At 42.0% G+C, this 22,522-nt stretch overlaps 2 protein-coding genes and 1 long non-coding RNA gene across 7 annotated transcripts in view; 1 reads left to right on the top strand and 2 right to left on the bottom strand.

Annotated features, from left to right (window-relative positions):
* Positions 1–99: 99 nt before the first annotated feature.
* Positions 100–16,109, bottom strand: si:ch211-105c13.3 (uncharacterized protein LOC325758 homolog). The gene is made up of 3 exons (XM_061775600.1): positions 15,959–16,109; positions 2,295–2,416; positions 100–449 (listed from the first exon to the last, which is right to left on the bottom strand). Exons 2-3 carry the CDS (start codon positions 2,412–2,414, stop codon positions 297–299), a joined length of 273 nt encoding a protein of 90 aa, XP_061631584.1. The 5' UTR covers positions 2,415–2,416; positions 15,959–16,109; the 3' UTR covers positions 100–296.
* On the top strand, positions 16,084–20,081 carry LOC133479097 (uncharacterized). Its single transcript, XR_009788836.1, has 2 exons — positions 16,084–16,216; positions 16,291–20,081. It is a non-coding gene; the product is annotated as an uncharacterized LOC133479097 (long non-coding RNA).
* The window catches only part of pbxip1b (pre-B-cell leukemia homeobox interacting protein 1b), a 21,059-nt gene continuing 18,417 nt past the window's right edge, over positions 19,881–22,522 (bottom strand). For all 5 annotated transcript variants that reach the window (XM_061775586.1, XM_061775585.1, XM_061775583.1 and 2 more), the window contains one exon: positions 19,881–22,466. In XM_061775586.1, coding sequence (XP_061631570.1) covers positions 21,235–22,466 — 1,232 coding nt within the window. In that variant the 3' untranslated portion in view covers positions 19,881–21,234. The remainder of the gene's footprint in view (positions 22,467–22,522) is intronic.

The following is a 22,522-nucleotide window of genomic DNA, read 5'->3' as shown; positions in this document are numbered from 1 at the left end:
TGCTCACCAGGGAAGCCACACTAATTTGCTAATTTTAGCAGCACGTCAGGGGAACCACTGCAAACGCATATAGACACAAATGATGCCATACAACAACAATGCGATGTCAGTATAAAGCTTTAATTGCATTCTTGACATGGAGTTCTTTAATGTTTTCTTGAGATCAACATGGAGGGAGCATTGAATACAAGACGGACATTAGCGGGTTAGGACAATGGTTGATACAACAGGTTGGTTAATGTGTGGGGGGGAATAAAAAGAAGCACAAAACAGCACGGCCCCAAATATGTCTCCATCTATGACGCCGCGTTGGATGGGCACTTGCTCTCGCTGACCGATTTGGCAACGTAGCCAATCAGAGTGAGGTATTCCTGAAAGCTGACTTTCCCATCCTTGTTCTCATCCAGGCCATTCTGCATCTCCTTGATGGCCGCCGAGCTGTTTGTGTCCTGCGATAAATCATCAGAAAAACACAAGACGTGTTTGAGGTGGAGATGAAACCAAATGAAATTTCACATCGTGATTACCATGATCAAAATGATCCCTTCATCATCACAATATTACCAAAAACAAATATAATAAAAAAGAAATCACAAATGCACACTCCAAAAATATTCCAAAACATTAAAAAAGCAAATACATCAGCAACCCAGTGAACTCTGGGCCATTGAACATCAACAATCAAAGTAACCTTTTACACATTCAAGACCCCACGAAATTTGTTTAAAGGACCCTGTCAAGTGAAATTATAGATTTATTTCTAAATACAATATACAGTACATGTTTGAAGATGATTGCTAGAACAAGTGCAAAGATTGAAAACCTTTCCACTCATTGGTGGAGCAATAGCATTAAACTGCTTCTTAGCATTTCAGTTTTCCTGTTTTTTTGGACATGGCTAGAACCACACTGCATGACACACTTCAGAATTTTATTTTATTTATTTTTTGGCCAAGTCTGCCAATAATTAGCGTCCGATCGGAGCATGTGGTTGCCAGTCTATGATTTGGAAAGTCCGTCAGCACCCCCCCAGCCAGCGTGTGGACTGGGGCTTCACGCTGGTCCGGCCGCTTTAGAATGCCTCGTTGTTGCGGCGTGGAAAAGCAGGAGAAGAAACATGCAGGACAAGGGTCGTGAACCCGGCTGTACAACTGAAGTGTGGTGGGATTAATTATGTAAATTATAAAAGTCTACAGGACGAGAGTATAAGTGAGGGGATACACAAGCGATTTGCATATTCATGAGTTATTTGTCGCAGTAAGTGCGAGTCCCAGGGGCGAGTGCCTGCGGACACATGCAAGTGAATTGACAACGTTTTACATGCACAAAGACTGACAGACGTGTCCTGAAATTGCTGTGCCCGCATCGCAAAGGCTGAGGACCCCACCCAATCAATCGATGGGGCCCAGGGGTCCACAATATTCAATGAAATGTTTATTTTCCATCAGGCTACAACATACACAAACAGATTAGTGGAAATTTTAACAAAGCGAAATTATAGGAACAGGATTTGAAGCTACATTTCGACATGAAAATGTCTCAATTCAAGTTGGCTATCTTCAAACTTTTAAAGGGTACATAGTTTGCCAGATCAACTTTTTCTAGGATTTGGGATGTATTATTGTCTCTATGGTGCGTCGGTACACATGTGAAATATGAATTAAAGTCATCCATGCATTTCTAAGTTCCAGACGTTTTTCTGCAGACGGGACTGAAATCAGGTTATTTGAATTTCTCAACCTTATCTACGTCACTAGGGAAGTTCTCCGCCTTCCCTTTCCGCTCCCGAGCCAGCGTGCTCTCACAAGTGGGTCTTCTACATGGAGGCAACCAATCAGAGGAAAGGGGGTTGTCTTAGCCAAATATGGACAAAGCGGATACAAAACTGGGTCAAACAAAAGTAGCTGTCAGAGGGGGCTTTTCTGGACACTCGTATGACAAAACCAAGGTGTTTTTTAAAATGAAATGGACACTTGAATACTGAGTGCAGAGAGAGTCACTCTATGGAGGTCTAAGCAGCCGACATACGGGACCTTTAAGTGACTTTTATCCCATTATTGACCGTTCCTGCTTGAGCTCCAGACAGACTCTGGCAGCTACTCAAGGGCTGAAGTCAGCAATACCTGCACTTCCCCATTTTCCCTCCACTGCAGGAATGAGTGGACACACACTGTGGTTGTGGTTTTCTCCCTGAATTCACTTCCAGAGTAATACTAACCATTTCAAAATTTACTACGGTTTATGGGTTCATCCAAAGTCAAAATGTCAGATCTTTGAGGAGTGAGGATCTTTACCTCCATGACACCGCTAAGGTGCTTCTTTACCATCTTCTGGAAGGACTTCCCATCCATGCTCTCCTTGCCTTTGGTAGAACCAAGGAATGTAGTCACCAGTGTCTGGATGGCTGACTCCATGTCTACAGAAACAAAAACAACACAGATCACATAAATATTATCATTGATATTTCATGACAGTTGATACAAACCGACACCTGTAAATATGCATTATGTTGCTGTCTAATGAGAAGCATGTATTATCCATATTTCATGAGGTTTTTTTCAGTTTATCTAAAAACACAGTTTTTGTTTAATTTTTATTAAGCAAAAACAAAAAACATGCTTATTAAATGGCAACGAATTGTTAACATATTGTTGAACAGTAACATTTGCCAGGCTGGTCGATTAATATTACAGACCGCTAAAGTAGGTGAGCGCCAAGATATTCCAGAATGAACACAAGCCCGTTTCATCATCTAAGTGATTTTCAAGTCATTACTTTTAGGCCCGCTGCACCCCAGACGCCACGACCAAACGCCACTGAACTGTCTCACAACAATGCGGGGTTCAGCAAATACTGTAGTTTTCATGAGTGGCCGACAGATGGCCACAAATTTTGCTGCGATTAGAAATTTTAATCGCAGGTGACATGGCGTCGCAGATGTAATGGCCAAAAATGCCATGTCGTATCACATGATGTTTCGCAACAAAAGTGACGTTATCGGGTACAACGCACGAAAGGTGATCTCAACAGATTTCGGCATTCGCGAGGAGGGGGAGGGGCTGGGTGAGGTCAGTGGGAGAGCGAGTGTTGGATAAGGTGGAGGAGGAGGAAGAGGAGAGGCGAACACAATGGGGGCCGTGATCTTTGACAGAGGACATCTGATCCACAAGATGCCTTCGGGGCGCCTCGGATTACCTCCTATTGTCCGCCTGCTCCGACACTCCTCCCGTCCACCGACTGTAGCTATACACTTTAATGCTCAAGTACGGGATGAAAAACTTTCATATAAAAGGTCAGCCGGGCACCAAAAATTCACCTTGTCGAGAACAAACAGCTCCAATCTAAAGACCTGGAGCCAGGTACCTATGACATCATTATGAAAACAATGACTAGCTAGTTGAGACCTTTTAGATGGAAATACGGTAAAATGGTGGTGGTCAAAGATGAAAACAAAAATGTCATGTGAAGTCTATGTGATTCAAGATAAAACAATCCTCCTCATATTTATGGTTCACTTTATATATATATATATATATATATATATATATATATATATATATACATATATATATATATATATATATATACACACATATATATATATATATATATATATATATACACACACACATATATATATATATATATATATATATATATATATATATATATATATACACACACACACACTTTTTTTTTTACCTGTCCTGTTCATGGCCTTGCAGAATGGTGGATCTGTAAGCCTTTTGGGCAGGAACAGTTTTGCTGTGCAACAGGGGAGTCTGAAATACTGCCTATGCTTATTTTTAAAATTGTTTTCATTATTCTGATATTTATTGAAAATGTAGCCGGTCAGAAAAGGGTTTTAAAGAGGAATATGGGTACGAACCACAGCAGAACAATAGTTCGTCTAGATATTAGAGCACAAGTAACGTTACAACAGTCAAATCATGTTTTTATTTGTGGATGGGGGACACACCTGGTGAGGACATGCAATAACTAACCACGAGAACAAGATGAGTAAGGACAGAAAGGGCAGGACAGGATGTGGGAAATGAGCAAGACATTGCTACTGACGAGTGGTGCGGTGGGATTCTTTTTAGTGTCTGAACACCTGTAGGAACCTGTGAGTTAATGTGTTAGTATAACCTGTGTTGTTATTGGTGGTCCCAGCACAAGCAATTAAAGTCTATAGCGTCTATCGAACTTATTAGTGAATGAACACCATATCACATGCATGTTAGTCAACTTGCGTATGGAGTTGCTGAGCCGGCACATCAAGGAAGGGTGGAAAAAAATGATTGCTCTTTGGCTGGGACCTCAGGCAAACCATTGGCTTTGGCATATTACCAAGTTAATATTAGCTGTAATATATTGCTGAGAAAAAGTGAAATGAGACAATGAGATTACTTGTCTAATTCAAAACTTGCTTATCAACAAAGACGATCTTTTTTAGGCTTAGTCTTATTCACTTTGTTAGAAATCCTTTTTTGTTTCGCAGTGCATATAAACAAACAACCATTCACACGGACAAACTCCTTTGCACTCCTTAGAAGAGATTCAAACCTCTCAACTGCTAACCACTATTTCACTTCTTGTGAAGAGAGACAGAGATACCGTATTAAATTCTACTATGCTCCTGTTTGTGCTATTTGATTATGTAACTTCCTGTTAGTCAGTAAATATTTTTTTCCAGTACGGTTCTAGATGTTGTGTAATACAAGATGCGGAATGCTATTAAAAACAATTGGAGTAGAGTTGTTGAGTATCGTGTAATAAATATAAAAACTATGCAGGGGTTCCCCTCTCTGGATGCGGGTCACCGCGTATGGAGGTGGGGCTCGATGGCGAGCGCCTGGTAGGCGGACCTGCGCGCATGGGGCCCAGCTGGTGAAAGCCCGAAAAGGCAACGTGGGTCCCCCTTCCCATGGACCCACCACCAGTGAGAGGGTCCAAAAGAGTCTGGTGCAGTGTCTTGTGGGGTGAACAGGTCCTGACTGTTGTGTACACCTATGCACCAAATAGCAGTTCAGAGTACCCACCCTTTGTGGAGTCCTTGAATGGGGTGCTGGAGAGCACCACTGCTGGGGACTCAATCTGATTTCAACGCTTACGTGGGCAATGACAGCGAGACTTGGAAGGGCGTGATTGGGAGGAACGGCTTCCCGATCAGAACACGAAAGGTGTTCTGTTATTGGACTTCTGTGCTCGTCATGGATTGTCCATAACAAACACCTTGTTCAGACATAAGGGTCTCCACAAGCACTTGGCACCAGGACACCTTAGGCAGAAGTTCGATGATCGACTTTGTGGTCATGTCATCGGACTTGGGGCCACATGTCGTAGACACTCGGGTGAAGAGAGGGGCGGAGCTGTCAACTGATCACGACCTGGTGAAAAGTTGGTTCTGTTGGTGAGGGAAGATGCCGGTTCGACTTGGCAGACCCAAGTGTATTGTGAGGGGCTGTTGGGAAAGTCTGGCAGAGTCCCCTGTCAGAAGGAGTTTCTTACAACCAGTTTTAGAATGAATAAACAGCAAGCAGTGCACACACCAGTTTGATTCAACTGCTTCAAGACCAGTTTAGACAGAAACTCTCAGTTTGCGACGGTCCTGAAATGATAGTTTCGAGGTTATGAGCGGTGTAAGGATACATTGTCATGCGGCACAAGGAGGCACACTCAGTTTAGCTATTACTATTTACTGTATTTATGACTTTCCTACTGCATTTGTGTAGGTGAGTGATAGACTACGGCACATTCAGAATTTACATACGTATTAATTTAGGTTACCTCGAGTGACTATTAGACTGACTAGTACATTCCCTATGAATGAATGTGGTTGGATGCTTTGTTGCGGTCAGAGGAGCCGTAGGCACGGAATGGCAGCCACGCTTCCGTCAGACTGCCCCACGGCAGCTGTGGCTACACACGTAGCTTATCACCACCATTTGTGACTGTGGAGTGAACGAATAATGCATGAAATTATAAAGTCTTTGAGTGTCTAGAAAAGCTTTATTATTTATGTAAAGCTTTATTATTATAGTATGACTAGTAGATTGACGCTCCTCCACATTCATCAGTGAGAACTATTTGAAGCCATCTGTTTGAAGGCAGCTGCCATATACAACTAGGAGCCGCCCATGTGGAGCTAATCACCATTCTCCCTGCAGTGCGGTTGAGGCCTCGCTGCAGGATTTCCACAGAAGAAAAGATGACTGACTAGGAAAAGACACTCAGGAAACAGCCTGGCCAATGACGATGACTGCCTGCACGGAGCCATCTTATTGTTGTTTTTGTTGCATAGTAACCGGCGATAAATTTCTGATGTGACACTGATGTCACAGTAGAATGCTCAAAACAGCACAAACACACAGGTCCACACCCAAAAAGGCACACACAGACACACACAAACACAAAGAAGTAACAATTAGGACATTGGTTGCATTAACCTAATTACTGAGTGAGGCCAAACACACATCAGGATCGTGTTTCATGGAGGCCCTACAACACACAAACGCATACGCACACATTTTTCCAATATACAAGTGAGCATCTGTCATCAGCTTGCTGTTCATCATTATTTTTTAATTACTGCATTTTAACAGTGTGCTATAATCATCTCAACACCTTTGGAATAACAGCACAGCAGCAGGCATACTGTTGTGTGTGTGTGTGCGTGTGTGTGCACACGCACGTGTGTGTAGGCCATACATTAACACCACTGACAGGCCGCCGCCAATTAGCAAGCATTCTAGGTGTAACGAGATAAACATGAAACAAACGAGGAGGCTTGTACCAGGACGAGAGCATGACAAATCATGAGGAAAAGGGAAGTATTGTGCTAGCGGTTTAATAAGAGCACGAGGCATCCTTCTTGTATGCACATTAGCACGTGATTTGCTCTCAAGTGTGACTCACAGGGCTTGAGCAAGGCCCAGCTTATATTGTGCTTTGACGTTCACTAGAATTGTATGCAACAAAACACACTTGCATAGCAGAAAAAGGAGGAAAAAGATCACAAAAACGTAAAGCTTGGATATCAGTCAATGGTATATACATACACTACCAAAACTTTGGGGTAATTGAGAAATGTCCTTATTTGTTAAAGAAAAGCAGTTTTTTTTTCCAGTGAAGATTAACTAATTAGGAATACTGTCTAGACATTGTGAATGTGGGGGGGGGGGGGGAGTGTTTTTCTTTGAAAAATAAGGACATTTTCATAGTGACACGAAAACTTCATTAGTGTCTTTTCATGGATAACAAGAAACTGTCTGGGTAATGGCAAACTTTTGAACAGTAATGTATGTTTATTCCAGGAAGTAGGAATCTCAAAATTTGCAAGTCCCTAAAAACAAATGAAAAAAAGATTTTTCCCTCAAAAACTCTGAAGTAACTGATACTTGTTATTCATGCTTAGCGGTCCCACTATATTGCAGATTTTGATTACAGTTATTACTCTATTATTCTATACTGTTACAATATTTTTGTGTTATCTATTCCTCTAGCTCTCTCTCAATATAGTATGTGTTTAAATGTGTTTATATTGTTTTAGGTGTGTTTCTAGGCCTTTCAAAAGATGTAAGTGCCGTAACTGCAACAAAAACATACCTAGGGTGTATTTAAATAGGGTATTTCTATTTCACAAATTTCACTTATTGCGTTGGTGGACTGGAATTTAAAGAAAGTAGAAGTCACGATCGAATATTATTATTATAACTCATTGTTTTTACAGTTTGCATATGCCAGAGAGTATTATTATATTTCCTTAAAGGTGTAATTCTTTTGTTATGCGAGTTTAGAGTGACAGTGAACGTCAACTGGAATGTCAATAAATGACTTTAAGCAAGCAACATTCACTCTTACTCCTTACTACAATGTTAGCACCTTAGTAAGCTGTTGTTATGATCAAGTAGGCGCTGCATGCCGCCCGGGCGCTACTGGATAGAGGTGCTGGTGCGGAGCATGGAATGGAACTGCTTGTATAAGAGGGGTAAAATCATATACTTTCGATCTAGTCCCATCCAATCCTCGTTTTTTTTGCTGACATCTGACCGATTTCCAATCTCAAAGATCAGATCGGGACACCCCTAGTATTAGTAGTAAGTAAAGTCATAGTTCGTGTAAATAGTTCTATGAAAAACACTTCTAGGTCAAGGGTATAAAACAATCAATCCAAAAACAGTAAGAATGTCAGTAACTGAGTGTGCCACCTTGTATCGCGGTAGCAGGTATTCTTATGCCACTGCGCAGACTAATTTACTGCGCATTTTCCATCACCTAGAAACATCATAAACCAACCACACCATTTCTTTTATATCAAAGACTTTTTATTCTTAGAATGAAATGAGACTTATTGTGCCTACTCTTCATTTGTTCTCTTTCATGTGTTAAGTGAACTTATTTTTAGATTTGTATGATAGTTAAGAACATGAAAATGTGACTTCAAAAAAAGCCTTATACAAGTAATAAATGTTTTATGACGGTTGCCCCATGATGGATTATTTATATTTCCATTATTTCCTATTGGAAAAAAATCGACATCTGAAACCAAAGGAACAAAGTGAGAGACTGGCCAGCATTTTGGAACAAGTTGTGATGAACGTGTACTGTACTTGATGGCTATTTCTTTGCGCAGTCAGCACTTATGTTTTGTTCGAGCCATTTGTCAGATTTTGGTACGAGCTGTCAAAAAGTAAAAAAAAAAAAAGACATTTGTATCTCTTGCCAAGCCCATTTGGATGTTTTAACAAAACTTTAGTCATGTCATATTGTTTGAATGTCACGAGTGACTGTGTGGAGACAAGACTGGCGAGAAGCATAGTGAAGCAAGTGTGTTGCAAATGACACATTGTGTCTGTCCGATTGTAGAGTCAGTGTTGCATGTAGAAAGACAACAAGTAGAAACCAGTTCGGAGGAAAAGCAGGTTAGGAACACCCAAAGGCAATCTACGAACCTCGTGTAGCTTTGTACACAAACACCAACATTAAATGTAGCAGTGTGGTAAATTTTACAAGCATTAAGTACACTCAGGCTGTTTGAACACTATATGTGTTCATCGACAAACGAGCAATGTTCACTTGATTCATGGCAGGAGAACATTAAATTCAAATATTTTGTTAACATATTTTAAATATTTGACTTTCAAATGTTTTCATCTTTAACTATAATGTGGAGTTTATTAAAAGCCAAAGACAAAACCGACTGTGTACGAGCTTTACCTGATTAAAAAAAGAAAGGTCACTTTAGTAAGCACAACAGAATAGCATTCATTAAAAGAGATCGACAGGTAACTCCAAATTGTGCTTTTTTTAAATTAATAATCCTCAGTTTTTTTGAATGACTATTAGTACCACAGTTAAGAAAAAAACAAACAGCCTAAAGTTGTAATATTGTGGCAAACAAAATAAGGAATAGAGTCATTACATTAGGACAATGTGTGGATTCTTTAAACACTGTGAAAACTACTCTCACTGCAGTGGTGCCTTGAGATAAAAGTTTAATCAACTTGTTAACGAAAAAAAAAATATATATCTCAAATCATGCTTCCCCATTAAAATTAGGCTTTACACGATCAGGATTTTTGGGACCAATCAGCGAGTTCAAAAAAAATTATAACTGATCACTGATCCAATCACAAGATGGAGCAATGTGTCTATTTAAATGACTTGTTCATTTACTGTATATACACGTGTACTGTATACAGAGTATCTTAAAAAGTATTTTTCAGTCAGGTCATGTATTCTAATCAGTCAGGTCAAACCAACATTACAGAAATAATGGGTGCCAACTTACTGTAATTAAATTACTTTATTGTAATTAAATTACTTCACACACACCGAAACAGCATGATTCAACCAGAACGCAGTTTACGTACAAGAGTTAGTCCTAGCACTAGCTTGCTAGGCTACATAACGTTTTGTTGCCTGCCGTATCGTATTAAAAGTATGTGAACATACCTCAAGCAATCCTTGAATGGAAGTCCTCTCCCTTGTTTCATAGCAAACAAGTAAACATAGTTGAAAAAAAGCACCCAGAGTCACACATCATTGTTCTTGGGGACTTAACAAAGCTAAACTCAACCATGAACTCCCTAAATACATGCAGCACATTGACTGTCCCACCAGGGAAAACAACACTCTACACCATTGATATACTACGCTAAATGATACATACCGTGCTATCTCCCGTGCAACTCTGGGCTCGTCCAATCTCTGCTTATTTCACTTAATACCAACATACAGAAAAAAACTTAAATGTGCAAAACCTGTGGCAAAATAAGTGAAGAATTGAACCAAAGTTAGAACTTCAACACTGTTTAGACTGCACAGTTTGGAGTGTCTTTGAAACTGCAACTTTAAGCCTAGATGAATATTCAAACTGTGTCACATCCTACATCGGTTTTTGTGAAGTTGTGTGTACCAATAAAATACATTTCACACGTTCCATAACAAAAAGCCTTGGTTCACTGCCAAACTTCACCAACTCCGCCAGGCTACAGACGACGCCTATCAAAGTGGGGAAAGAGCCATTTACAATCGCACTAGAAACCAGCTGACAAAAGAAATTAACATCGCAAAGAGAAATTACACAGTAAAGCTGCTCACCATGTTTGCTTTGGACTTTGTGCTCCACTATTTGACCTGAGTTTGTCGATCTCAGAGCCCTACTGGGTTTATATTCCATTGGCATTTCTTTCATGTATTCTGGACCTAAACCATTCAGTGATTTATAGAAAAGGACTAGCTGAGGACTTGAACATCTTCTACTTCAGATTTGAAAAGGACACTTTCACACCCCACACCTACCCAGCCGCACCACTGTCCACCATCACACCTCTGACTCCCCCTTCTGCGTTGACAATCCATGAACAGGATCTTCACACAAAAAAAGATCAACAAAGCAGTGGGCCCAGACCTTGTGTCCCCATCCTGCCTCAAAGTCTGCGCGGACAATTTCGCTCCAGTTTTCACAATGATCTACAGTAGATCTCTGGAACTGTGTGACGTACCATCCTGTTTGAAACGCTCCACCATCATCCCAGTCCTCAAGAAACCTGCAATCTCTGGTCTGAATGACTACAGGCCTGTCGGCCTGTCGGCCTGACATCTGTGGTGGTCATGAAGTCCTTTATACGCCTCGTGCTGGACCCCCTCAAGAGCGTCACAGGTCCCTTGCTGGATCCCCTGCAGTTTGCCTACCAAGCAAACAGGTCTGTGGATGATGCAGTCAACACGGGACTGCACTTCATCCTAGAACACCTCGATAGTGCAGGGACCTACGCAAGGATCCTGTTTGTGGACTTCAGCTCTGTGAGGCTGGGGGACACCACCTCATCCATTTGTGGACTTCAGGAAAGCATCCCTCGCCACAGCTGCCTCTCACGCTGTTAGTACAGTCCCTCAGGACCTGAAGTGAGAGACCATCATCATCTCCATCCTCAAAAAGGTCTGGGAGAGAATGTACTTCCTGCGGCTTCTGAGAAAGCACGGCCTACCACAGTAGTCATTGAATCAGTCCTGTGTTCATCTATCACAGTCTGATTTGGTGCTGCCACAAAAAAGGACAAACTCCGACTGCAATGGACAATCAAAACTGCTGAAAAAAAAATTGTCGGTACCCCCCTACCCACCGTTGAGGACTTGCACCCTGCCAGAATTAAGACAAGAGCATGCAAAATCCCCTTGAACCCTCCACATCCTGGTCACCACCTCTTCCAGCTCCTTACCTCAGGTAGGTGGCTATCGATCAATGCAAACTAAAACTAGCAGACATTCCAACAGCTTTTTTCCTCTTGCCATTAACTTCTTAAACAGTTAACTTACAATTCCATTGTAACATGCTGCCAATTTTTGTCTTGAGATTGTTGTCACATCTCTGTTGAGCCAATTATACATTATTCGTGCACTCACTCTTGTAGTCTGGTCACTCTGCACTATTCGCATATCTGTTGTTGACCAATACTGGCCACTCGTGGTTGTGAAGACTCTGCACCATTTGCACAATTGACACTGTACCACATTATCACCCTATTAGTCATTTCAAACTGCTCTAAATTGCCAGAGGACTCATCATTTGCACAATCATCACAATCATCATTCGCACAATTGCCCAAAAAATCTTTAATATAATAATGGTATTGGCATTACCACATTACTGGTAACCTTTCATTGCTCAGTGACTCTCCGTACTGTGTTTTTATGTTTTTGTCTCAAAAGTATTTTTCAAATGGCTGTCTGTTGTCGTACTAGACCAGCTCCAACTACCAGAGACAAATTCCTTGTGTGTTTTTGACATACTTGGCAAATAAAGAGGATTCTGACTCAGATGTTTTAGTATGGCACTAATATTCATTTGTGTATTGTTGATTAACACTGTCAGAGGTACAAACCTCAATTACAATGAATTTGGGGCTTTGTGTATAATGTAAATAAAAACAGAATACAATGATTTGCAAATCCTTTTCAACCTACATTAAATTGAATAGACTACAAAGACAATATATTTAAATGTTCAAACTGATAAAAATTGTTTTTTTAGAAAATATTCACTAATCTTTTATTTGATGCCTGCAACACGTTCCAAAAATGATGGAACAGGGGCATGTTTACCACTGTGTTACATCACTTTTCCTTTTAACAACACTCAGCGTTTGGGAACCTAGTACATCAATTGTTGAAGCTTTGTAAGTAGACTTCTTTCCCATTCTTGCTTGATGTATTTCAGTTGCTCAACAGTCAGGGGTCTCCATTGTCATATTTTGCGCTTCATAATGTGCCACACATTTTCAATGGTCTGGACTGCTGGCAGGCCAGTCTAGTACTCACACTCTTTCACTACAAAGCCACACTGCTGTTGTTACACATGCAGAATGTAGCGTATATTGGTTTGGATAAAAACGTAATTAATTAACGTCTCTTTTTAGATGTATAAAACGTCAGGACAAAGTGACGAAAAAACCTCTCTGTCTCGTAATCTGAAGGTTGCTACAGGAATTAGATAAGAGTTCTCGATAACCAGAGGTCTCCTTTGTCAAACCCAAACACACACAAATGATACAGGTAGTGACTTTTTATAGAAATCTAACGGTTATCTACAGGGGAACACTGCAGGGAAAAACAAAACAAAGGACAGATGAACATTGGCAAAGGAGACCGACTTGTGATGTGAGGGTAGAAATGAGCATGGGATGACAATGCATGTAGCTGGGGGTTCCTGTTCTCATTAAATTAAACCCAAATATGCACTAATCTGTACTTTAGTTGGCTGCAAGTTGGATTTATGTGGCGTGGATAACAATTTAGGCAGGCTGGTCGATCTCTCGAATGTTCGGCCGGTCCGGTCCGCACGGGGAACAGGGGGATTTGGCGGAAAAAGGAGGAAGGGGAAAAAAAGAAAAAGAGTTCCAAGGCAGGGCGGCCTGAGCCCGGGTGTCGCTGTTGGCAAGACGCTCGGAACGGACGTGAGCCGCCCGCTTCCTTCCCAAAAGGGGCAATAGACCGCCTCTTAATGTTACTTTTCTGTCATATGATTATTTTGTGGTTTACAACCAGTGGGATAAAATATTAATTATTGGATTTAAGATAACGAGACCATTTTCCAGTTTTGCATTGTCACGCGCACATTGTCTTTAATCACGCTAATGAATGTTTCAATTGTATGTGGTTATTGAGAACTGTAATATTTGAAATGTGGTATTTGCGTTGTGTGGGGTGAAACACCTCATCTGGTTCAGTTGACAAACAGATTTGACATCAGACATTCAAATTTGCAGAAATACAATCACTAGTGGTGCTGTTGTGATGGTAGACACTGGGGGCGTTCATGCAAAGTTCTTAAAATATCATGCAACATTCAAATTCGGTGAAGATTGTGATTAGTTCCCCCGGAGTTGCAGTAGCTCTCCACCGTCTGTGGGTATCGCTCGTGTCCAATCCATTGTCCCAGATGTCTCAATGAGTTGCATTTCAAAAGGACAAATGGTCTTTTGAACTTTATCTTGGCATGCGGGACCAGCGGATTTTCAAGCTTTTTGGGTTGGTATCTTGAGCCATACACGCCCAGGGGGTCTCCTGATGACTGGGACCGGAGGTTTCTGGAGTAACTGCTAATTAACTTAAAGTCCGGGTGAGGAGTCAGGATTCCTCGTCTCCACTTTGATGAGCTCCTTCGGACTGGCTGGTAATTCATTTAGCATCCGTGTGAGATAAACCAGGCTTCCTTGTGGCTGCCTGTCACGGCGGGGGTGCGGAGAAAGCGATACAGCTCAGTCCGGGGTTGGGGGTCACGGTGCAATCTGGCGAGAGCATGTCCGTTACAGTGGCTTGGCATTGTCTTGCTGAAAAAAGCAGGGACGTCCCTGAAAACGTTGTTTGGATGGCAGCATATTTGGCTCCAAAACCTGTATGTCCCTTTCACAATTAATGCTACCTTCACAGATGTGCAAGTTACCCATGCCATGGGCACTAACACTCCCCCATACCATCACAAATGCTGCCTTTTGAACTTTGTGCTGATTACAATCCAGATGGTATTTTTCTTCTTTGGCGCGGAGGACACGACATCCATGATTTCCGAAAACAATTTGAAATGTGAAATGAATCAGAGAAGGCGGCGGCGTTTCTGTGTGTGGTTAATATATGGCGCGGTAGAATTTTAACAAACTGTGTTAATTGACAATGCTTCAGCCCTCAGCCCACATTGCAAGGTCATTTACACAATGCTGGTTTTTAACGCAGTCCCACCAGAGGGATCAAAGGTCACGGGCATTTAATGTCGGTTTTTGACCTTCCGGCTCATGTCAAGAGATTTCTCCAGAGCGTATGGAGCGTAGATGGTGAAATCGCTAAATTCCTTGCAATTGTACATTGAGAAACCATCTTAAACTGTTGGACTATTTGCTCACGCAGTTGTTCAGAAAGTGGTGAACCTCGCCCCACCCTTGCTTGCGAACAAATGAGCGTTTCAGGGATGCTCCTTTTTTACCCAATCATGACACTCACTTCTTTCCAATTCCTCTTTCACCTGTGGAATATTCCAAACAGGTATTTTTTTTTAGCATTCCTCAACTTTCCCAGTCTTTTTTTTTTTTTTTTGCCGCTGTCCCAGCTTTTTGGAAAGTGTTGCAGGCATCAAATTCAAAATGAGAGAATATTAGCAAAAAAAATAAATTAAAATCTAAAAAAAAATGTTTGTTTTTAAATAACGTTCATCAGTTTAACCATGAAACTATATTCAGTTGAATATAGGTTGAAAAAGATTTGCAAATAATTGTATTCCATTTCATTCACATTTTACACAATGTCCCAATTTCATTGGAATTGGGGTTTGTATTATTTTAATAATGTGGTTATTTCTGTAGCACAGGCAACGTGACCCAAAGTGCATTTAAGTACTGGACAGTACTAGAGTAAATGCACTCTCCTACCCCTGACTGAGCTGCACCCTGCTGTGTTAGCATTAAAAAGGTGTGACTGTAACACTTCCTGTTAACTTTTCATCACACATGAATATTAACAAAATAATACAGATAAAGAGAAGAATGATGCAAAATCTGACCTCCATTACACGAGTCACATGTGCCAAAACTGCGTAACGAAGACATGAGGGGTTTTGGGCTATGGGGGGAGGGGGGGGGGGGGGGGGGGGGGTCTTGTGCTTCGATGTCGTCCAAACTACTGCTGACAATTTGCACAATGAGCAGAGGCAGGAGTGACACTGGACTCATGAATAAGTCACCATGACACGGCTTGGGTTTCCCTTGACGTGTAAAGGGACAAGGGGTTCATTTACCACCGAGGACAACCTGATCCGCCGAGAAGGCTCAGTGAGTGGACAAGAAAAAAAAAGGCAATGCAACATTCACGAGATATAGTGTCCAAATAAGCTACAATTCAAACAACAAAGCAAACAACAAATGACTATGGGGGGGGGAAATACAAAATAAAAAGTCACACTCACCGTTAAGTTTGAGGAGGGAGGGAAGAAAAGACAATAAGTGCAGGAGCTCCTTCTTTTTCCTCTGTGCTAGATGAGGCAGCAACACATATCTTTTCCGTGATTTAACTTCTCGCTGCAGCAGCCAACTTTTTTTCTCTCTCTCTCTCTCTGTCACAGGGCGTGTGCATGCGCGGGGGAGAAGGAATGTGGACAGGGGCGCCTGCCGCTTGCCTTGCTTGAGCAACCGTTGACGTTCCCGCTCACCCCGGCCCGTGGCATGTAATTACAACACGTTTTGCTTATTTCTTTTTCAACTTATGGCTCCTTTTTTAAAAAGTGTCTTTTACATGCAGGAACGTGTGCGTGCGTGTGCGCGCGTTCTCACGGGTCCAGCAAGCACCACGCCCTGAAACTTCGCTCGCTTGTGCAAAGAAATGGGAAGATGCTTGCTCACTGGGAAGTAAAGGTTTCAACAAAAACACCACACGGAATGCCTTTAAACATACTCAAAACGGCAGTGAACGCTTTATGGCGCATTCTTTCTCTCCTTCTGTCTCACAAACATACACATACACACGCACCATTGTATACGTATGTGCAAGTGGGGGAGTGATTGGAAGAGCCAGGGCCTGCTTCTACTAGTGAATGACGTCACAGGATTGGTTGAAACGCACCCACCCGTGTCGCTGACCAATCAGCTGCAGTATTGCTGGAAGTTGAGCTCTCCATCACTGCTCTTGTCCAATAGGCAGGAGCAAATTTGTGCTAAGTGAATGTGTCACCTTGAACAGTTAATTGAGACTTCAACGCAAGCAGATGTGGTTGAGGCAATATTTGGAGCTCTACCACTATCTGGTGGACTTAACTGAACTGCATGCACATTTAAATAAATAAATAAATAAATAAAAATGAAGCATGGAATTTTCCACACTTGGAAGTCAGGAGTTACTATTTTTACAAAAGACACACTGAAAATATTGTGTTAAGCCATTATTATATTGCAGAAAGTACAAAGTTGTTTCATTACATAGGATTAAGAATGATTTTGTTGGACGTATAATTACCTTGTCAGGACACACCCCTACCAAGAATACAACGGGTCAGATGACTGTAAACACAGGGCCGTTGTTGTGAGTCACCAGTTTAACTTTGTGTAATTGCTGCCGTATCTGTCTACATCTGCAAGTACTTGCTAGTAGATGACTAAACATACCATTGAGTGTCTTGTCTTGCGACACACATTCTGAACAGTTCCCAGGTGTCCGAACACACATCTGTGGCTTTGGTTCAAATACCCCACAGGGTCGAGAACGACAGCAAACTTATCTCATTTTAACGGTTGAAACGGGTGAAGTGCTCCAGCGAGTGAAAACAAAGTCATAAAACTGGCACAATTACACCGCCCGCGTCGCCTAAAACTTTTTCCGAACGAGTCACTTGGGCTCAGCGACTGACAGGCCTTATTAGTTTAGCTAAAGCCCTGACAAGATGTGGATTAGGGAGACAGTTATAGCGCTAACAAGCTCTGTGGCTTCATCATCCAAAACCTACTTTGCAGAAGTTTTCAGGTCCCCAACATCCTGAGTCATTAGTGAGGAAGGAGAGTGCAGCTGCGCATATTTGAGTTTATACACCATCAATCAAAATGGCTAGTAGGATGTCAAAAGAACTTTGTGGCTCTTTATATAAAATTATTACAAAATTATTGTATTACATATGCCAGGTTTTTGTGATGGGGGGGGGATCAGAGCAAGATAAATCATTTCAAAGGTTTCACCTTTTACATGTACGAAGGCAGCAGAACAGTGGTTAAGTGGTCTGTAGGTGTGGCAGAAGAGTTTAAGGGGGAGGTGGGACTGGATCAGGGATCGTCTCTGAGCCCCTTCCTGTTTGCAGTGGTGATGGCTAGGCTGACAGATGAGGTTAGACTGGAATCCCCGTGGACCACGATGTTCGCAGATGACATTGTGATCTGAAGTGTAAGCAGGGAGCAGGTGGAGGAACATTAAGAAAATGGGAGGCATGCGCTGGAAAGGAGAGGAATGAAGATTAGCTGAAGTAAGACAGAATACATGTACATGAATGAGAGGGGTCGAGGGGGAAGAGTGAGGCTACAGGGAGAAGAGATAGTGAGGTTGGAGGACTTTAAATACTTGGGGTCAACAGTCCAGAGTCTACAGTTCTCTCTAGGAGTGGCAAGGTTGGACAGAATTAGAAATGAGCTGATTAGAGGGACAGCCAAGGTTAGATGTTTTGGAGACAAAGTTAGAGAGAGCAGACTACGATGGTTTGGACAGTCACAGGAAATATAGTGAGTATACTGTTAGAAGGATGATGAGGATGGAGCTGCCAGGCAAGAGAGCTCGAGGAAGACCAAAGAGAAGGTTGATGGAAGTAGTGGGGGAAGACATGAAAGCAGTTGGTGTTAGAGATGAGGATGCAGCTCAGCTTACATGGAAAAGGATGACGTGTGAGACAGGCTGAAAGGCAAAGAAGAATGTGACATATTACCTGTAAAACAACCACTTTCATACTCAGCTTTAATGAAAACATCAATGGTGTCTCCTGTCACGGAGTAAAACATACACAGTGTCAAAGCGGAAGTCAAAGTTTGTCATACAAGATGAACAACTTTGGATCCATGCTCACAAGATATAGTTATAATTTTCTGCTTGTGATCTCAATATGGCAGCCCCATCAACATGATAAGTCTGCCAAGCAACACATTCAACAAAAATGGCCCACGAAGCTGCTCAGAAAACATATATTAGCTGTCATGTTTAGGGCAGTGATTTTTAAAGTGTGTTACGTATATGTACTGGTGGTTTTTAAAGATCACTAAGGCCTACTATGCTACTGGTAATGGCTGGAGAGGCAATTTTTATTTTATTTTTTTCTAAGATGGTACTTGTAAAATTTTGAGAACCACCGGTTTAGGGCATTAGGGTTATTACTGTTTTTTCAACAAAGCCGATAGACTGGGATTCTATATTTGTAGTCGCCGGGATCTCAAATTTGGGTCGTAACCCACACGTGTTATAGGTTGTTTTGTACAGGGGAAAACGCCGGCCAAAGACAAATATATGCCATCGCTGATGAAACTGAAAAAATGCTTATATGACAAATTTCAAAAGCCCCTTGAAAACCAACATAGAACTTTGACCCAACATGGTAGCTTCCCGTCACAGCCAAAAGCTACATATTGTGTTAAAAAAAAAACTATTTAAAAGTCCTTATAAAACAAAGAAATCTAAGCAGTATTTAAAAACAAAGAGTCTCTGTCAATGCAACCATGAACAAAAACGATTACTCCTACCTCGAAAGTCTTCTTTAGAAACAAATAGTTTCAGAAAAGGTACTCCGTAGCTGTGTGGCTAAATGCTAACCCAGAATTCTTCCCAACATGCTTCCGGGTCGACTGATCCAATATAGTGGCTTCTGATTGATCAGATAAGACGTCAATCAACTAAATTGACCAGAAGCAAGAAAATAAAAACTCGAGTTTACTTAAAATCACCATAGTTCACTCGTTTCACTTTAAGTAAATATTCAATCTATACACAGTGGATATCTGTGTATAGATACCATCCATTTTCTACAGATCCTGTCCTCATTAGGGTCACGGGTAAGCTGAAACCTTTCTCAGCTGACTTTGGGCGATAGGTAGGGTACACCCTGGACTGGTCGCCAGCCAATCACAGGTCACATATAGCCAAATAACACTCACATTCCCACCTATGAGCAATTAAGAGACTTCAAGTACCTAAAATGAATGATTTGGGAATGTGGGAAGAAGCTGGAGTATCTGGAGAAAGTGCAGGAATAACTAAACACAGGAAGGCACGAGCTGGGATTCGAATGCCAAATCTCAAAACCGCAAGACGGATGTAATGCAACTGTGACTGTTGACAAAGTCTTGTGTGTGAACAGAACAGGCCCTGAGACTGTTTGATGCCCACATTTTATTAACCTGCTGCCATGGTAACAAAGGTGACAAGTATGAAAGTTTCAACAACAAAAAAAGCTCTGCATGCTGCCACACAGCATGTGATGCCACATTAGTAAATCATCAGTCAACCTAATAATACAGTGTTACCTTCAAAATGAAACACAAATTAAGGACTTTAGTGCACAGAATGACTTATGTGCCTGAAAAGCTACAAACAAGCTTACAACAATATTTTCTGTACCTTCCTATGTAACACCAAACTCGAAAAATAAGTTACTTGTAAGTGTTTAATGCAATTATGTACAAATATTAAAACAGAAAGAAAAACAGGCTTCTTCTATAATAATAATAATAATAATAATAATAAAACATTCACTACAATAGCTTCAGACATATCGCGATGGGAACTGACTCAAGCTGCATTGTGTCAATAAGACTGAGCAGTGTGAAGGCTGCAGCTGAGGGAAGAATGGACACTCTGGATGAGTAAATTCAACTTTATAAGATGTCGGCCCACTCGCAGGGATTATGAGCCAATCAAACCGCTCTCAACCACCTATAAAATAGAACATATCATAGGATTTTTCCCCATATCGGCAAGTGGTCGATAAGCATTAAAATGGAGTGTTCTTTGTGCTACCTAGTGCAGTGATTCCCAACCACTGTAGCGCACAGGTGTGCCATTGAAAATGATCCAACTTCCCTGATTTGAACATTTTTAAATTATTATTTACTAAGTATTAAGTAATGTATCCATTCATCTATCTTTGCCATCGACATTCAGAACAATTAAATGCTATTCTACTAGATGGCAGAAGGTACTATTAACCTGTAACCTGTTGCCATTTATATAACGGAAAGCTAGCTTTGTGTTCAACTTAACAGGCCAAGCTTTCACACCAAGTCAATTTGTGAGTAAATTGAGACTAGGTCATTATTTTAGTATACTGCATAATGTTTGTGACAGAAGGTGTTGAGCCATGGGATTTTGTTTTACTGTACAATGCTCAAAAACTGGGAACCACTGCACTCGTGGATGAGGAAGTTGGTCAAAGAAAAATGGAATACCCCACAAGGCACCTTCTAATAACTAATAATGCCAGCAACTATGGCAAGATCTGAGTTTTAGCCTTCAAGTTAGTCGTAATTTGAGTTTTGTTATTACCGAACAAAATGGAAGGTGCTCTACAAAATGTGATCTGCGTCGCAGTGGATCAAATGAATTACTGCATAAATAGTGGGATACTGTGCGGCGCTGTACATGTAAAACAAAAGCAACATTGGACAAAATGAATGTCGCCCACCATCCGGTGGTCCCTTTTTACGATGGATTTCGTCCCTTCCTCCTTCAACCGCTGGCTCGTGGGCTCTGCTTCTTCCACTCCCCTTTGTGTCGCTCGCCACCGCTTCCCGTCGCTAAAAACTTCTGCACCGCTTCCCTCTTGAACATCTCCATCTCATCCTCAAGGTCACTGTCTTCCTCGCTGTCCCCTTCCACCATGTCTTCCAGAATATCAGACACGTCCTTGACGAACTTGCGGAAGTTCACCCGGTCGTGCATGAACATGCCGTCCTGGAAGAACTCTGCGGCAAGTTTACGGAGCTCTTCCCTCTTGGAGGAGTCTACGCCAGCCTGATCGGCCTTGGCGAGGTAGGCTTGGAGGATGGACTCGAACTGGGGAAAGGAAACAGGGTGAAGCCCCTCGGCCTGGGCACAGGCCTCCTGGGAGTGGCAGTGCTGAGGCTGTTTGGGCTTCCTGTGGAGGCGCTTCCGCTGCCGGGTCCAGTAGTCAGTTGCGTCCGCAGAGGACTGTTGTTGGGCAGGAGGTGTCTTCTCCTTGGCCCACATGTTCACTTCGTGATGGTAGCCAGTGAATTTGGTCTTATGAAAGTTCAACTTATCCCCTTTCAATTCTCCACTGTCCTTTTTCCTCTTCAGCCCATCTCCATTTTTCATCCGGTCCTTATCGCCTTTCCCACTAGAACTCCAGTGCTTCCTGTCATCATTCTCTCGAGCTTGTTTTTTGGCATCTTCCACGTATTTCCTCTCCCCTCCTCTTCTTTCTTCATTATTGCCACTCTTCCAGTTCTTGTCTGCTCGCTCCCATTTGTCTTTGCCATGCTCCTCAAAGCCATCTTTCCCTTTCTTCTTCCACTTGTCCTTCACCTTGTGCGTCTCACCATCTTTTCTCCACTCCTTCTCCTCTTCCTTTCCTCTTCTTTGCTTCTCATGCTTGTCCTTCTTCCACTCTTTCCTCTCTGTCTTCTCGGCCCACTCCTTTTTCCCGTCTTGCTCCTTCCACGGTTTCTCCTTGTCCCCTCTGCTCTCCTTCCGGTCTTTCGCCTCCTCACGCTTTCCTTCCCCTTCCTTCACCTTGTCCGCCTTTCCGTGGTCTCGTTTCCCACTTTCGGCCTCCTTTCGCGCCGCTCTACTACCATCTTTGCGCTCCTTCCTCTCGCCTTCCTTCCATTCGGACTTGTTCCTCTCTTTCCACGCTTTCTTCTCACTCTTGTCATGTTTGTCCTTCTTCTCAACTTTGCCGTCTTGTTTTCCATCTGCTGGCTGACCACTTGAGGGCACTACAGATGAAGAAGAGTATCAGAAAAAAAAAATTGCTGTCAAATCTTTCACCTAG

The sequence above is a fragment of the Phyllopteryx taeniolatus genome, chromosome 6 (assembly GCF_024500385.1).
Source record: "Phyllopteryx taeniolatus isolate TA_2022b chromosome 6, UOR_Ptae_1.2, whole genome shotgun sequence".
In the NCBI taxonomy this organism is placed as follows: domain Eukaryota; kingdom Metazoa; phylum Chordata; class Actinopteri; order Syngnathiformes; family Syngnathidae; genus Phyllopteryx; species Phyllopteryx taeniolatus.
The sequence above is the reverse complement of the archived record's forward strand: the minus strand, read 5'-3'. Positions and strand labels throughout refer to the sequence as shown.

Coding starts and splice junctions, on each gene's coding strand:
- si:ch211-105c13.3 (XM_061775600.1), bottom strand. CDS start 2,414: ATGGAGTCAGCCATCCAGACACTGGTGACTACATTCCTTGGTTCTACC. Junction 450..2,294: donor ACCTTAGCGGTGTCATGGAG/GTAAAGATCCTC, acceptor GATTTATCGCAG/GACACAAACAGCTCGGCGGC.